This window comes from Oncorhynchus mykiss, chromosome 2 (genome assembly GCF_013265735.2).
Source record: "Oncorhynchus mykiss isolate Arlee chromosome 2, USDA_OmykA_1.1, whole genome shotgun sequence".
NCBI classification, from domain to species: domain Eukaryota; kingdom Metazoa; phylum Chordata; class Actinopteri; order Salmoniformes; family Salmonidae; genus Oncorhynchus; species Oncorhynchus mykiss.
Window position 1 is genome coordinate 46,964,906 of NC_048566.1, and position 16,523 is coordinate 46,981,428.

The 16,523-nt window shown below is 40.9% G+C and overlaps 1 protein-coding gene across 1 annotated transcript; it reads left to right on the forward strand.

Annotated features, from left to right (window-relative positions):
- The first annotated feature begins 1,230 nt into the window (after positions 1–1,230).
- Positions 1,231–15,850, forward strand: spty2d1 (SPT2 chromatin protein domain containing 1). Its single transcript, XM_021564096.2, has 6 exons — positions 1,231–1,780; positions 2,348–2,462; positions 2,587–4,182; positions 7,667–7,829; positions 8,169–8,246; positions 15,183–15,850. The coding sequence occupies exons 1-6, from the start codon at positions 1,721–1,723 to the stop codon at positions 15,280–15,282; spliced, it is 2,112 nt and encodes a 703-aa protein (XP_021419771.1). The 5' UTR covers positions 1,231–1,720; the 3' UTR covers positions 15,283–15,850.
- Positions 15,851–16,523: the final 673 nt, after the last annotated feature.

Consider the following 16,523-nt stretch of genomic DNA (forward strand, 5'->3'; position numbering starts at 1 on the left):
CAACTTACCATCCTGAGACAAGGCCGAGTATAGCCCACAAAGATCTTCGCCACGGCACAACCCAAGGGGGAGGCGCCAACCCAGACAGGAAGATCACATCAGTGACTCAACCCACTCAAGTGACGCACCCCTCCTAGGGACGGTATGAAAGAGCCCTAGTAAGCCAGTGACTCAGCCCCTGTAATAGGGTTAGAGGCAGAGAATCCCAGTGGAAAGAGGGGAACCGGCCAGGCAAAGACAGCAAGGGCAGTTCGTTGCTCCAGAGCCTTTCCGTTCACCTTCACACTCCTGGGCCAGACTACACTCAATCATATGACCCACTGAAGAGATGAGTCTTCAGTAAAGACTTAAAGGTTGAGACCGAGTTTGCGTCTCTCACATGGGCAGGCAGACCATTCCATAAAAATGGTGCTCTATAGGAGAAAGCCCTGCCTCCAGCTGTTTGCTTAGAAATTCTAGGGACAATTAGGAGGTCTGCGTCTTGTGACCGTAGCATACGTGTAGGTATGTACGGCAGGAGCAAATCAGTGAGATAGGTAGGAGCAAGCCCATGTAATGCTTTGTAGGTTAGCAGTAAAACCTTGAAATCCGCCCTTGCTTTGACAGGAAGCCAGTGTAGGGAGGCTAGCACTGGAGTAATATGATTTAAAAAATTGGTTATAGTCAGGATTCTAGCAGCCGTATTTGGCACTAACTGAAGTTTATTTTGTGCTTTATCCGGGTAGCCGGAAAGTAGAGCATTGCAGTAGTCTAACCTAGAAGTGACAACAGTTTTCAGCTGTGCACACAATTGCAAAAGGGGTTTCTAATGATCAATAAGTATTTTAAAACGATAAACTTGGATTAGCTAACACAACGTGCCATTGGAACACAGGAGTGATGGTTGTTGATAATGGGCCTCTGTATGCCTATGTAGATATTCCATTAAAAATCAGCCGTTTCCAGCTACAATAGTCATTTACGACATTAACAATATCTACACTGTATTGCTGATCAATTTGATGTTATTTAAATTGACAAAAAACATTGCCTTTCTTTCAAAAACAAGGACATTTCTACGTGACCCCACATTATTGAATGGTAGTGTTTATATATAATAATATCTTAACTAAATACTTTGAACGTATTTGTATGCTAAGTAATTTCGCCAAAATTATACATTTACAAACATGTACAGGACAAGATTTATTCTGAAGCATCACAAAAATATGCAACCCGGAAGTAATTAGTTATTCTTGCCTGTTTCACGTTGGTCTACGCAATTAAAATAATCTGTGCTACAAAAGCAGCACGAAAATAGACACTTGTCTTTCCTCGTTTTATCTTTTCGTTTTACTTTATTTTCCCTCGCCGTAATTAGTTGTTATCAATTTACTTTAGTGTTTGTAGTTCACGTTTGAAATTGATTAGAACGACGTAATCCCAGTGAGGGTTTACGTGGCTAGCTAGGCTAACAAGTGTGGCTAGCTAAACTAGAAACGCCAGCTGCCTTGTTTAGCAGGTTGAGATAGGTACTTAGTTTTGCTAAATTCAAATTAGCAAGTGAGTCATTTTGTACCGTCGTATTTTATGAAGACATGTAACGCCTGGTTATGGTTGACGTTTCTGGAAACAGCTAGCTAGTAGCTAGGTAGCCTGTCATACTTTTCATTCTGGATGGGAATATTGAGCTATCCACCCAACCTTAGCTAACCATTCACCACCTGGCAAAAAAATCACCATGGACTTCGAAAATGTCTTGTCGATCGCCTCCCAAAACCAGGGCCTCAGTAGCGTACCGGTGAGAATAAAGCTTTTTTTATTTTTTTTATTTACATATTTGTAAAAAATATTACGTTATGTTTACAACCAGTAAATTAGCTAACTAGTCTGCTCAATGTCTCCATAGCTTTTACCAACTCTGCTAAGTGACATCCACGTTGGCTGTCATTCGTCGAGATTGCTGGCCAGAATAGGTGCTAGCTAGCCATTCGTTTGGAATGTTTTCTAGATTGTTAACCATGTTGGTAGTGCCTAGTGGTGTGCCCGGTCTTATAACTTTGGACTTAGCCTTATGACGTACGTTATGTTACCTATACATAAATATTTTAAAACTTGGTGGTATGTATTCACATAGGTATCTAGTGACATATTTATGGGCATAATAGCAGCTATTGTAGCCTTGTTTGAGAATATCATGTTTTCCCATGTATAGGCTGTGATAAACAAAAAAAGCATTATTGCCTGCCTTGTGTATCCCAACTCGTTTTTTTAATGAGTAATTTCCCAAACGACTATTAGGTTACACAACTAACCATCCCATGTTAATCTATATTTATCAATCTTTTCATTTCACATTTCTATGCAGAAGCGGTACAGTTTACAAACTGGACCACCCAAAAAGGACCCTAAAGTGAAAGGTGTCAACTCAGCAGCTGTGCAGGCTTTCCTAAAGAAACAAGAGATAGAGAGTAAAAAGAAAGGTTTGTTTTTAAATCAATGTATCTGTATTTAGTAAAGTAGTGTGAATTTATGTTGCTTGTTAATTCCGATGCATATAATATTCTAATGTTGGGTTAATTGAAATGTGTTGTAATGTTTCCACAGAGGCCATGAGTATGAAAAAGAAAGAGGGGCTTCTCGCCAAAAGGGTGGAGCTAAAGTCTGACCGCAAGGCTCGAGCGATGGCATCTCGAACCAAGGACAACTTCAGGGGCTACAACGGCATCCCTGTGGTGGAGGAACCCAAGAAGAGGAGATCAAAGGGGGAGAGGGGCGAAGAGCAGCAGAGGAGTGACACTTACGACGAAGATGATGAGGACACGTATGAATACGCGCAGACTGACTCTGAGCCCGAGTCAGAACCGGACCCGGAACCCCAGATACCCAGACAGGCTGTTCCCAACTCCAAGCCCTCAAAGAGACCCAGCGGACCATCTAAACCCGCCCCTCTACCCATGAACTTTGCAGAGCTGCTCAAACTGGCCCAGAAGAAGCAGTTTGAGCCAGTGGAGGTGAAAGCCAAGCCAAGCAAGAAGGGAGAGCCGGAGAGGCTGCGGACGGCTGATGAGATACGTGAGCTGGACCTGGAACGCAAGGCTAAGCGGCTTGATAAAGGTAGCAGAGACTCCAGACCCCAGGAGAGAGAACGAGATAGAGATGGGGACAGAGATAGGAACAGAGATGGAAGAGACAAATCCCAGGCCAGCTCAAGCTCCTCAAGGAAAAGCACTTCTGACAGAGATGTAAGGAACGGGAAGCAGCCACACAAGAGCTTGTCGGAGAGGCCCGTCCCCAGTGGGTCGGGGAGGAAGCCAAAGCCCCTGCTGCCATCTTGCTCGTCGAGCGAGAGAAGCCACCATGGTTCTGCCAAGCCATCACAGGACAGAGACAGAGACCGAGATAGAGAAAGGTCCAAAGCAAAACCTTCTCAGAGCTCCTCTTCCAGCTTGTCAGGTGCCTTAAGCAGAAAAGCCCCCACCAAAGGAGCCTCCTCTCAGGTCTCAGCCAAAACCCCCACACCCAGGCCCACTTCAGCAGGCCACAAACCCACTGCCACAAGTGACCTTAACACCCCCAGGAAGGGAAACGCCTCACTAACTCCAGGGCGACCCGGCAGCTCCGGGATGAGACCCAGCACAGCTCTGAGTTCCGTCCAGGCTAGACCACAGGGTTTGGGCCAAAGCAGGCCACAGCAAGGGGGCTCTTTGGGGCAGGCTCGAGCCAGCCAGGGCAGCTCAGTGAGGGGAGGACCCACCGGAGGACCCTCCAGGCCCGGAAAGGGAGTACCGGCACGACCTGGTGGTAGCTCCACGGCAAGACCAGCGAGTAACGAACAGATGAGACCCACTGCAGTCGGTCCTCTGAGGCCAGGGGGGCCACCTCAGGCCAGGCCGGGTGGAGGTGGTGTCCAAGGTCGCCCTGGTGGCGGAGGGGTCAGACCTCCAGGGAACGCACCCAGTCGGCCTGGGGGTGGGGGACCCGTGCCCAGGCGGCCAGCCAGCAGTATGGGCTCCGGGCCTGGGAGACCCAAATGCACTTTGGTGGCCGAGACCATCTCATCCAAGACCTTTGGTGGAGGCAGGGGAGCGCCACCTAGTAGGCCAGGCATGCCACCTAGTAGGCCAGGCATGCCACCTAGTAGGCCAGGCATGCCACCTAGTAGGCCAGGCATGCAGCCCAGCTCAATGATGAGACCTCAAGGTAAGGACCAGAAGGAGAAAATATTAGACTTGACATCAAGCTAATCTAAAATATTTATTAAAGGATGTCACTACATGACAATACAGAATAAACAAGTACTAATATAAAACACATTTGGGGGATAAAAACACGATAATAAAGCTAGGGTCTTGGCGTGCAGTGCTGTGTGGAAGACATGAGCACTGCAAATCTGGGGAATAATGGAATAGAGACAAAAACAGGCAAATCCTTGATGAGGACCTGATTCAGTGCAAACAACCATAGGTGCTTCTACAAAGTATTGACTTAAGGGTGTGAATAATGTAAATGAGATTTCTGTATTTCATTTTTAATACACTTGCTAAAATTTCTAAAAACATGTTTTCACTTTGTCATTATGGGATATTGTGTGCAGATGGGCGAGAAAATATATTTAAACATTTTAATTCAGGCAGTATCACAACAAAATGTGGAATAAGTCAACAGGTATGAATACTTTCAAAAGGCACTGTATCGAAATATACTTCACTTGGGGCTGGTTTCCCGAACAGATCAAGCCTAGTCTTGGACTAAAAGGCACTTTCAATTGAGAATCTTCATTGAGCATGCTTTTTAGTCCAGGACTAGGCTTAATCTGTGTCTGGGAAACCAGCCCATAGGATGAGAAATACTTCAAGAACGATGTGCAACATACTGTTCTATATGTAGTCAAATACAATGATCATCTAGAATGGTCAGTAGAGCTTGGATGATCAACTGAAAATGATCAACACTGACTAAACCGACCATTTATCGAGGCCATTTTACTGAAGTTGTAAAAAAAAGTAGCTTTTACTTGAATGTGAGGTTTTAGAAGGAAAGAGGACAACATCTTCTAATATGGGCTGTTGCTAACAGGACAAAAAATATGGGCTATTGCTAACAGGACAATTGATAACATTTTAAAATAGTAGGAGTAGTTTTAATGGTAATTTAAACTCTATGGTAATTTTCCATGAAAGATTGTGGGACTTAAGTGTTTTTGTGGTAGTAGAATAATTTGAAAAAGTTTTACTTAAGCGAAGCAGTTAAACATAGTCAGTGACATTTAGTAAAGTAATTGGTCTGATTACTTTGATAGACTATATCAACCTTATTACTTTTGATGAATGGGCAGTTAGATCACACATTTCATCAGAAATAATCACTGACAACTACACTTTTATACACTCTCCTACTAGAATATGACAGTATATGAAAACTAATAATGGAGTACACAAGTGAAGTTGTAAATTAAAATGTTTTAAAGTATTTTATCACTGGTTTGAACAATAGCAGGATGTTCTTGAAGTCCTCTCTGATCCTCCTCCAGCCCAGTGGGAAGAAAGACCCACTGGCAGGAGAGGGGCACCCCTTCCCTCGGAGCACCTCTGCCCCCAGGGGGACACAAGTCGAGTTGAATTTGAATCAACTTTAAGTTATAAACAAAGAAAATTGAAAGAATTTGCAGGAAATGTTCATGGCATGATTTTTGTCTGATTTATGTAGTTGGATAGGGATTATTCTTTGGACCTGTTAGGGTCTGACACACACACTTTTCTTTCCTATGTTCAAATACTATAATTGTGTGTGAGGGTACATGTAGTGGTATTCTGTAAGAAAAGGGGAGATAGTCACATTTGAGTATTTTTACACATTGGAATACAATAGACAAACAATCAAAACAATGCCTCAAACATTCATATCCTTATGGGAATGTGATTTTTGGATACTCGCCTTTAACCAATAGATTTGTGGACAAAATGGAGCTGCAAATGAGACGACATGTACTTTTTTCTCATGCCCAAAACATAAATATTTTAGCTACATCAGGTTAATTAGCCTAAATGGTATTATTTAGCCCTCATTAGCCCTACCCTTTTGTCCTATAATCAACTACTTTAGATTTAGTGTTCATCAGTATCTTTTAGTATCTGTAATGATTCTAGTGTATTTAAAAAAATAAAAATAAATCTATAAGCTAACTTGGCAAACCATGTCTATGATAGCTAGCTAACTTGCGCATGTAGAAAAATGTTTATTTGTAACACACACATCAATATTATGGTCCCTAAACATGTCCACATAACATTTGTCCACATAACGTTTATCAATGAAGTCAGATGACTGTTTGTGGCTCAAAAGCAAACCGCCCTCTGCTGGACAGATGTTCCTAACACATTTATACATTTTCTGTGGGGTGCATATGAAAACCTGGTAATTTGTGTGAACCACAGGAACTGATTTGTCATTGAAATAACATTGTACAAAAGGGCTCTTCCTGACTTTCTCTGGTCAAACTGGAAGTTGTTTAAAAAAGCTGAGAGGAAAAGTTGTTGTTATTACTAAAACAGCTGTATTGTTTGATTGGCCGAAGATATTTATGTTCAGATCTGAGTGACAGAGAAGTAGAGGAAGATTTCATGTTTTGTCTAAGTTGTTGGGAAAGTGGTCAAAACGACAGTAGGCTGCTTTGTAGTTTACATTTAATTGAGAAGTTTTTTGGGAAAGCCTTTCCATCTTTACCATTAAAAGGTTATCAGCATCATCACTAAAGATGTCTGCACTTTGTGTTATATGTGGGCACCGCACACACACAGACAGGGTCATGTGTGTGCCATTTCAGAAGGTTGCAGGAAAATATGAATCACTGATACATTTTGTTCATGTCTTATGATTAACATGGGCAAATTAATACATTTTCTAAATCAAATATATTTAGGGGGGGGTTTACTAAGCTATATGAATTTTTTATAAAATGGTCATGCCAAGGATCATTTAGCTTTTTTGATTTTGAATTTTAACAGCACTTAAGGTATAATGTATGTATATATATATATATATATATATGTGTGTGTGTAATATATATAATTTTTTTTTTAAAGAAACATTGAATTTGACGTTACTGCTATTATCCAATAGAAACGCATTGAATAACAGATTCACGACATGGAATAACAGTCTCCAAAAAAGCTTTATAGTTTAAAAAGTATAAAATATATCAAAGTTGTATGATAGCACAGTATTCCAGGCCGGTCTACACGTTTGGAAGTTTGAATGCCTTTCTAGCTTAAACGGCATAAGAAGAGTAGCGTTCCAAAGAATAACTACGTCAGAAGTATGAAAGATTTAGAGTGGGGACGTTTGCTGTCGGAAGTCCCACTAAAAAGTAACTGGTGCTTATACATTTTAAAAATGAATCGTTAAATTTATCAGTATGATAATTCAGTAAATGGATTTTGATATGTACTTTTGTACATATTGCCCAGCTCCAATAGTCAGCCTCCCTCCCCCGTCCTAGACCTCTCTTACACAGGCACATTTTCCAGGGTGTGTTCACTAGGAAGTAAGTGGACCGAAACGGGAAGGGAGTACCTGGATTTGTCCAATAAACACTTGTTTTTGTTTTCCATTGCAAAAGGTGTTGCTATTGTGCAAAATGTTTTACCACTGTGTGCACTAATGAATACACCCCTGTTTTCCCCAGGCATGATTCGTTCACCAATCACCTCGGCCTACAAGAGGAAGTATGAGGACGAGGAGGACGAGGAGTACGACTCTGAGATGGAGGACTTCATCGACGATGAAGGGGAGGACCAAGACACAGTCTCCAAACACATCAAGGAAATCTTTGGCTACGACCGGACCAAGTAAGGCTCTCACACAGTCTGGTTGTACTAACCTTGTGGGGACACAATTGATTCCCATTAAAAATACTATTTTCCATAACCCTAACCCCAAAACCTAACCTTTAACACCAGTTCTAACCCTAAACCACCTAGAAGCACACACACCCACACACTGTCAAGGTTTTCTCCAAATAACCCTAGAAATGTAATGGCTGTTTTTGAATGTCCTCTTGTTTGAAATTCCCAGTTAACTGCATTTCACCAGTGTTTAAGCTTTTTGAAGTCACACAAAACCACTTGGTGTAGCTTGTGGTTTGTTCCATTCCACAAAATGTGTTTTGTGTGCTTTTTCTGCCCTAGATACAAAGAAGAGAGTGACTATGCATTAAAATTCATGGAGAGCAGTTGGAGAGACCAGCAAAAAGAGGAGGCTAGGAGGTAAGCCATTGGTGAGGGGAGATGAGACCACTGGGGTGTTCTAGGACCTGTCCAAAAACAACCCCTAGTCCCTACCCCTTTGGTGTACCCATCAACCTATTGTTTAAATTGATTATGCCCTTTCAAATCTGCTAATGTCCCAGGAGAAGGGGCTATGGGTTTGGATCCGGCACTGGAATGTTGTTCTCTTTATGACAATTGACAAACCCACAGGGTTTGTGTCCACCTTACTTGAGTATATATATTACACACAGTTTCGTCAGCCCGTGATTGTCAAACAAATAACTGTCGGTCTCACGGTAATTGACCGTTAATTAACAAACAAATTTAGCATCTCCTGGCTTCCACAAGCCATTTTAAAATGTTGAATAAATCCATGTAATATAGCCTACACCTTCACAATAAATCCATTATTTTAGACGGGTCTAAAGAAGCATGATATGAAGAAAATGTAGTCTATTTCAGAAGCAAAGCATAACATACTCTGAGTTGTCCTTATGTTAGGTCCTGATCTGGCTATGCCAAATGGCTGTGGGCTATACTAGCTCATTTAGCAGACAAGATTTGCTTAGAGTTCTGTGTCATTATTTTATATTGTTCTGTAGTATTAAGAATTCAATTGAACAAAGCTGAATTAAAATAGAAAGGATATTTTCTCCAAACGATTTGAGGGAGTGCGCACATGCAGCTATTCTGTGTTGAGCGCCGGTTAACAAAGAAATAGGTACCCCGATATGCTTAATTTAGAGATATAAATTAATGTAACTTTCGTTATTTTACAAACATTGGGCTATATGTTTACATTTTTCATGCATTGTAAGGCTGCATGATGAGGCTCTAATGATGATTTGAAAAAAGTTGCTTGAAAGGCGTGAGCTTTGCTTTGTTTTTTTGCACAGGCTGTACACACTAGAGGTTTACCGATTATGATTTTTCAACGCCGATACCGATTATTGGAGGACCAAAGAGCCGATACCGATTTTAATCGGCCAATTTAAAAAATATATATATATATATATTTTTAAATTTGTAATAATGACAATTACAACAATACTGAATGAACACTTATTTTAACTTAATATAATACATCAACAAAATCAATTTAGCCTCAAATAAATAATGAAACATGTTCAATTTGGTTTAAATAATGCAAAAACAAAGTGTTGGAGAAGAAAGTAAAAGTGAAATATGTGCCATGTAAGAAAGCTAACGCTTAAGTTCCTTGCTCAGAACATGAGAACATATGAAAGCTGGTGGTTCCTTTTAAATACCGATTTCCGATCGGCCATTCCGATTAATTGGTCGACCTCTAGTACACATTCTAATAATCTCTCATTCACGTGGTAGTAGGCTATAAGCGCAAATGTTCTATTAGCGGAAAACACCATTATCAAAAGTGACCTCTTGTAATGCTTTTATTATAAATGTGCATTTTTATGGTGACAATTATCTTCCCCAAATTTGAAACTCACGCACTGCTTATATATGCCAGTTAGGCTCTACACCCCTTGTGAAGCGGATTAATGTGATTCATTTTAAGATGTTCAAATCAAATTTTATTTGTCACATACACATGGTTAGCAGATGTTAATGCGAGTGTAGCGAAATGCTTGTGCTTCTAGTTCTGACAATGCAGTAATAACAAGTAATCTAACTAACAATTCCAAAACTACTGTCTTGTACACAGTGTAAGGGGATAAAGAATATGTACATAAGGATATATGAATGAGTGATGGTACAGAGCAGCATAGGCAAGATACAGTAGATGGTATCGAGTACATATATAGCCATATGAGATGAGTATGTAAACAAAGTGGCATAGTTAAAGTGGCTAGTGATACATGTATTACATAAGGATACAGTCGATGATATAGAGTACAGTATATACGTATGCATATGAGATGAATAATGTAGGGTAAGTAACATTATATAAGGTAGCATTGTTTAAAGTGGCTAGTGATATATTTACATCATTTCCCATCAATTCCCATTATTAAAATGGCTGGAGTTGAGTCAGTGTCAGTGTGTTGGCAGCAGCCACTCAGTGTTAGTGGTGGCTGTTTAACAGTCTGATGGCCTTGAGATAGAAGCTGTTTTTCAGTCTCTCGGTCCCAGCTTTGATGCACCTGTACTGACCTCGCCTTCTGGATGATAGCGGGGTGAACAGGCAGTGGCTCGGGTGGTTGATGTCCTTGATGATCTTTATGGCCTTCCTGTGACATCGGGTGGTGTAGGTGTCCTGGAGGGCAGGTAGTTTGCCCCCGGTGATGCGTTGTGCAGACCTCACTACCCTCTGGAGAGCCTTACAGTTGAGGGCGGTGCAGTTGCCATACCAGGCGGTGATACAGCCCGCCAGGATGCTCTCGATTGTGCATCTGTAGAAGTTTGTGAGTGCTTTTGGTGACAAGCCGAATTTCTTCAGCCTCCTGAGGTTGAAGAGGCGCTGCTGCGCCTTCTTCACGATGCTGTCTGTGTGAGTGGACCAATTCAGTTTGTCTGTGATGTGTATGCCGAGGAACTTAAAACTTGCTACCCTCTCCACTACTGTTCCATCGATGTGGATAGGGGGGTCCGCAAACTTGATGATTTGAGTTGGAGGCGTGCGTGGCCACGCAGTCGTGGGTGAACAGGGAGTACAGGAGAGGGCTCAGGACGCACCCTTGTGGGGCCCCAGTGTTGAGGATCAGCGGGGAGGAGATGTTTTTGCCTACCCTCACCACCTGGGGGCGGCCCGTCAGGAAGTCCAGTACCCAGTTGCACAGGGCGGGGTCGAGACCCAGGGTCTCGAGCTTGATGACGAGCTTGGAGGGTACTATGGTGTTGAATGCCGAGCTGTAGTCGATGAACAGCATTCTCACATAGGTATTCCTCTATTTGGCCAGTTTAGTTGTGATGCAAACCTTATTAAAACATATGGGCTAGGCTACATGAGGTGTGCGACTACGATTAGAACAAGTCGCAAAAAAAACATTGTTTCTTACGCTGGGTATCATTGACAAGTGATAATATAGAATTGATAGGCTAATATTTTCACCCATCAGACTATTCTTGAATCTGGTCCTTACATATACTAAATAATGTGGCATTTGTTAAGATTTAGAATGGATCATTATTATGCACCTGTTTCGAAACAGGGGCAGTGGGAAAAATACATGTCATCTATGCAGGGATCCTGAATGGCGCAGTGGTCTAAGGCACTGCGCCATTCATTTTTCGCTTTGTCATTGAGGTATTGTGTGATTTCTGATATCATCAAAATAAATCAATCACAGCATTTTTTTGGACTCATTCAGCAGTTTTTAACTGATTACAAAACTATTGGAAATAATTTTTGAAAGTAAAATTTTATATTCCTAAAACTTGAGTTGAAAAGTATGCTGTCACTGCTTCCAAAATATATATTGATCAATAGCCCTATGCCAAAACACAACTTTAACGTGTCCAAATCAATAACCAATATGCAGAAACAGTTTGATATATTGAAAACCTATGATCAAATGTGCAATTATAATATTACTTGTATTTTTTTAATCAAGCACCTTATAAACTGTCACAAGCACATATATCCTGGTTGTTTTGACAAGTGGCAATTAATCACTTACATTGATTAAATCTGGTTGTACACAACTAAAAAGACATGACATGGGAGATGTGTTTTACCTCACTGGTTAGAGGAGAAGCTGCAGAAGACCGTTAGCTACATTTCATAGTATTGTATTTTGATACGTTGGTCGCCGAAAGAGAAACACTGTTTTGTAAATTACTCATATCCTGTTGAAATCAAGAGGGGGAAAATCCGTTTGCACGTCCTGTTAAAACTAGCACAGTTCGACAACGACACAGAATCTGGGAATAATTTATATATCACTCGTAGAGGACAACTTGTAGATGACAGCCAGCTACATTTTGAAGTGTTTCATTTTGATTGAAGTGGATCACCAACGCAGTAAGTTTAACAATACTTTTTTGTTAATCACTCATCATTACATATTGAAATCAATAGAACTGGGACAAAACGTTTGGGTTGAATGCACTGTTTAAACATACATTATACGAAGGTCACACGGAAACGGACTAACCTATAGATGGTTGATTAAATGAGAATTTGTAGAACGCTTCAATCTATATTTTGGAATGGCGGATGTTGATTTCGGAAGCTGCCATCACGGAAAGGGTTACAAACCACAACGAATCACAACCCACCATAGGATATCAACAGTGACAACGATTGGCTGCTATTTAAGTGATAGTTGACGGTCAAATCTGTGTATTGGTGTGTGGCCAGAGACTTACAGAGAGACCGCCCCGAATTATTTGTGCCATTTGAGAAAATAAATTATAGCTGCGTTCTAACATGCTGACCAAACCGGACACGCACGCCAACGCCTGCATGTTATTTTGTTCACCCACACCAGAAGCAATCAGGACATGCAGGTTGAAATATCAAAATAAACTCTGAACCAATTATATTCATTTGGGGCCCGGTCAAAAAGCATTAAACATTTGTCAATTTAGCTAGCTTGCTGTTGTTAGCTAATTTTTCCTGGTATATTAACATTGGGTTGTTATTTTACCTGAAATGCACAAGGTCCTCTACTCCGACAATTAATACACAGATAAAACGGTAAACCGAATTTGTTTCTTGTCATCTCTCCTCCTTCCTTAAGGCTTTTTCTTCTTTGGACTTTATATGATGGTTAGCAACCACATTTTTCAGTGCATTACTACAACTGACTGGAGTGTGGACGTCAGTTCATCTTACAATCACCCACGTGGGTATATGCTCCTCCAATGAGGAGATTTGAGAGGCAGGACTTGCAGAGCATTGAGCGACACAAATTGAACCAACTTTTATTTTAGCACCTGTCCACGCAGATGCTCGCGAGCAGTGTGGTTGCAATTGTTGAATAACATACATTCATTTTGCAATGCAAGTGGTGTGGTCAGCATGTAAGTTCTGCGACCCCCAGCGTGTATGACAAAATCAACAGTAGAAAACAAAAGATATTGATCTGTTTTATGTAATTAATCTTGTCATCATGTTAGTATAAAAGTTTATAGTCAACATCATCAATCTGAGGTAAAAAAGGTTGTAATTCCAAGGGATGTAATTCCAAGGGATGTAACTATTCACCGATAGGCATCGGTCCCCAGTTCAAATGTTTAAAATATGAGTAGGACCTCAAACCGATCTTAATTTGCAACATTCTATCACTATTCTGGGCCCTCAGAGTTTCCTGCCCCAGTGAGCTCCAGACACACAGCCTTATTTGCGCAAGGGATAAGAAGTAATCGGGTATTTTATGACGTGTGTCCACTGGATCGGAGCATGTCATTTTCCCTTTCACACCAAGGCTCAGTGGTTAACTCTTTCCAGCTCTCTCCCTTTCGTGTTCAAATACAGTGAGAAACTATTGTCATTTTCAGTAGATGTAAAGACACACTTTGTTTACTTGCTGTTTGAGGTGAAGAAAAAATTACTTTGAGAAGCTCCACAGTTTAGTGGTGGTGGGTTAAGACAATCATAAATACTATCAGAAATCCCCAAATGACTTGCCTACTTAAAGGTTAAATAAAAAAATGACATTTCTACATTTGCGCACAGGCCAAAGGCCTGCTTCTATGCGTAATCAGGTGCTCAACATTGACAGGAGTGGTCCAAACAAAACACAATGAATAAATTGACAACTCATAAATGGAATGAAATAAACCCAGACTTGTTTCTCACAAGTGTAGTATAGGTTGTGAGCTCTGCAAACAACATGTCCACTCTGACAATCGAAATGGTTACCAACTGTAATAATATATTGAATGCATTAACAGAAATTACCATAACCAAACAAAGAAATGGTGATTAATGGTAAATGTACTACTGGTAATGGGGAGTTGATAGACACTAACAATCAAAAGGCAAACAATTCAAAAAATACAGTTATGAAACAATGAATTGGCGGGAGAGAGCGCATTCTGGAGAGAGAAACAACTTGTCCATTTTAGCCACACTCCCCTTGTTGCAACATTTTAAAATTATACCCAATACAAGTTGTCTTCACGCATACTGTAGGCCTAAGGAATACTTCACAAATGTGTCAGGTCCAAAGCAGTAGCCATTATGGAAAACCAATGTAACTTATTTTCTCATTCTCCATTTTATCAAATTGCTTGGCGTGCCAAGGCGAATCTGGCAGGCGTGCCTTACGCTACCGATGGAGTTTGCCGCCTCCGCAGTGTATTAGTCCACAGAGTGGCGGGAATCAGACATGCTTCTCATGTGCCATAAAATAAACAATTTGCAACTGCTCCATTAAAAAAATCTGTCGACCATTCAATTAAATGGGGTCAGCCCTATTGTCATTACTACAGTCGTGGTAGAGGGTTCCATAGAGAAATGCCTGCAGGTGGAAGTGTTTGTCTATTGCAGGGCTGGCCAACCCAGGTCCTGGAGGGCTGCAAGTGTTTTTAGCCTGATTCAAATAATCCACTAACTGTAGTGTTCCTTTAGATGTCAACACGTTTTATCAGGTATGTTACAGGTTCGAAACCAAAGCCTGCACACACAGCAGCCTTCCAGAACTAAAACTTGCCTCCCTCAGTCCATTGCTTTTTTGCCAGATCATGGATTCAACTCACTCACTCCTGTGTTCTGCCGCTCTGTGTGTGCGCTGTCTCTGCTCTCCTGTGCTATGCCCCCTGTGCCTCACCCTATCCTGTTAGCCTGAAAATGGCCGTCTTCGAAGATCAGGAAGAGGAGAGACGAGGGGGAGGATCTCAAACAGAATATGGCCAAGAGGAAGAAAACAAATTGAAGCCCTAGAAACAAAATCCCTTGTTCTATCTTTGACGATAAACACAGGGAAGCCCACTTAAGCTAGACAGTGGTTGTCTGCATGTGTTAACACATCTTCTCTGTTTTGTTTTTCTCTCCACTTCTCCCAGTTTACGCCTGGGTATCAAGGAGGATGAGGAAGAGTTGCGCTTGGAGGAGGAAGAGATGAAAAAGAAAATGTCAATGAATGCGAAACGGAAAAAAGTTTGAGGACACTAAGTTTAACACAAACACAATGCAGCCATTTCCTGGAGTGGGGGGGGGGGGTGTAGGGTGAATTTGCCCCTAGATGTCAGTTTAGCATTTTCCCTGCTAGTGATAAGGATTGGGGGAGGGGGAGATGATCCTAAATCTGCACCTAGGGAAAACTTCACCCTGGAGTGGAATGGGGTGGTCAGACCAGTAGCCACTTGCTTCTGTTACATTATTTATTTTTCCCGTTGGAAAGGGGCAGGGTTGCACTATCAAGTGTTTCAGTCTTTTCCTAGCTGAGCCGCAGAGAAACGATTTAATATAATACCGATTATGACCTATTTTTGAAACCCATAGAAAATGACAGAGCTATCATGTAAAGTGTGATTGCCTTGCCAAGTTGTGAATGGCAATCATGTTGTATTTTTTCCCCATACAGAACCAAAAACCCACTGGTCCATTTTTTAAATGTATTCTTCTTTAATGTAAAGGGGCAGTCAGCAGTTGAAACAATAAAGCGGTGTCCCCGCCTCTTGTTTCAGTAAATGCTGTGGGATGGGGCTGGAGAAATGTAACCACTCTCAAATTCATAGGCTATGGATGCAAGGGCTGGCCATCCATGATATCAAAATTATAGTTTTAACCATGTTTTGATTCTATATAGTGTTTGTTTACATTTACTTTGTTTCCAAACATTGGAGTAAAACAATCTTATATTTTGTGTTCTGTGTGGATATGACAGTTGAACTAAACTCATGAGGCATATTCCTCAAGAATCAGTGGGTACATATCATTAATTTATAAATCAGAAAATGTATGTAGCAACTGCAGATTGCCCCTTTAATGATGGAGAAAAAGAGACATTGCCAGAGACATTTCATGAAACATGTTGCTATTTTCTTGTTAAAAAGATTTGACATAACTTGTTGACTGATGGTTTTCATTTGCTTGTGTGGTGTGCCTTTGCTGTTTTTCCCCCCGTGTTATATTTTAATCCCTAGAACAATATGATCCTATTTGTTAATTTAGCAGCCTGACTCTGCTAATTTAAATAGAAATGTAACTATAATTTCTCGTCCTTTTATAGGACAAAATAGCATTAATTTCATACTGAAGCAAATAAATTATCTCAATGTGGTGGAAAACACTATTGAAAGGAATAGTGACTATTGTATGAATGTTTCACCAATTTGACAGTGTTATAGGCAAAATGAGTGTTGTCTATGACCATGCATATATTATTTATATTCAAACACAAG

Excerpts from the sequence above, each read along its gene's own strand:
- spty2d1 (XM_021564096.2), top strand. The coding sequence starts at position 1,721 with ATGGACTTCGAAAATGTCTTGTCGATCGCCTCCCAAAACCAGGGCCTC. Across the intron at positions 4,183-7,666 it reads CTCAATGATGAGACCTCAAG|GCATGATTCGTTCACCAATC; the intron begins GTAAGGACCAGA and ends TGTTTTCCCCAG. Across the intron at positions 7,830-8,168 it reads TTTGGCTACGACCGGACCAA|ATACAAAGAAGAGAGTGACT; the intron begins GTAAGGCTCTCA and ends TTTCTGCCCTAG.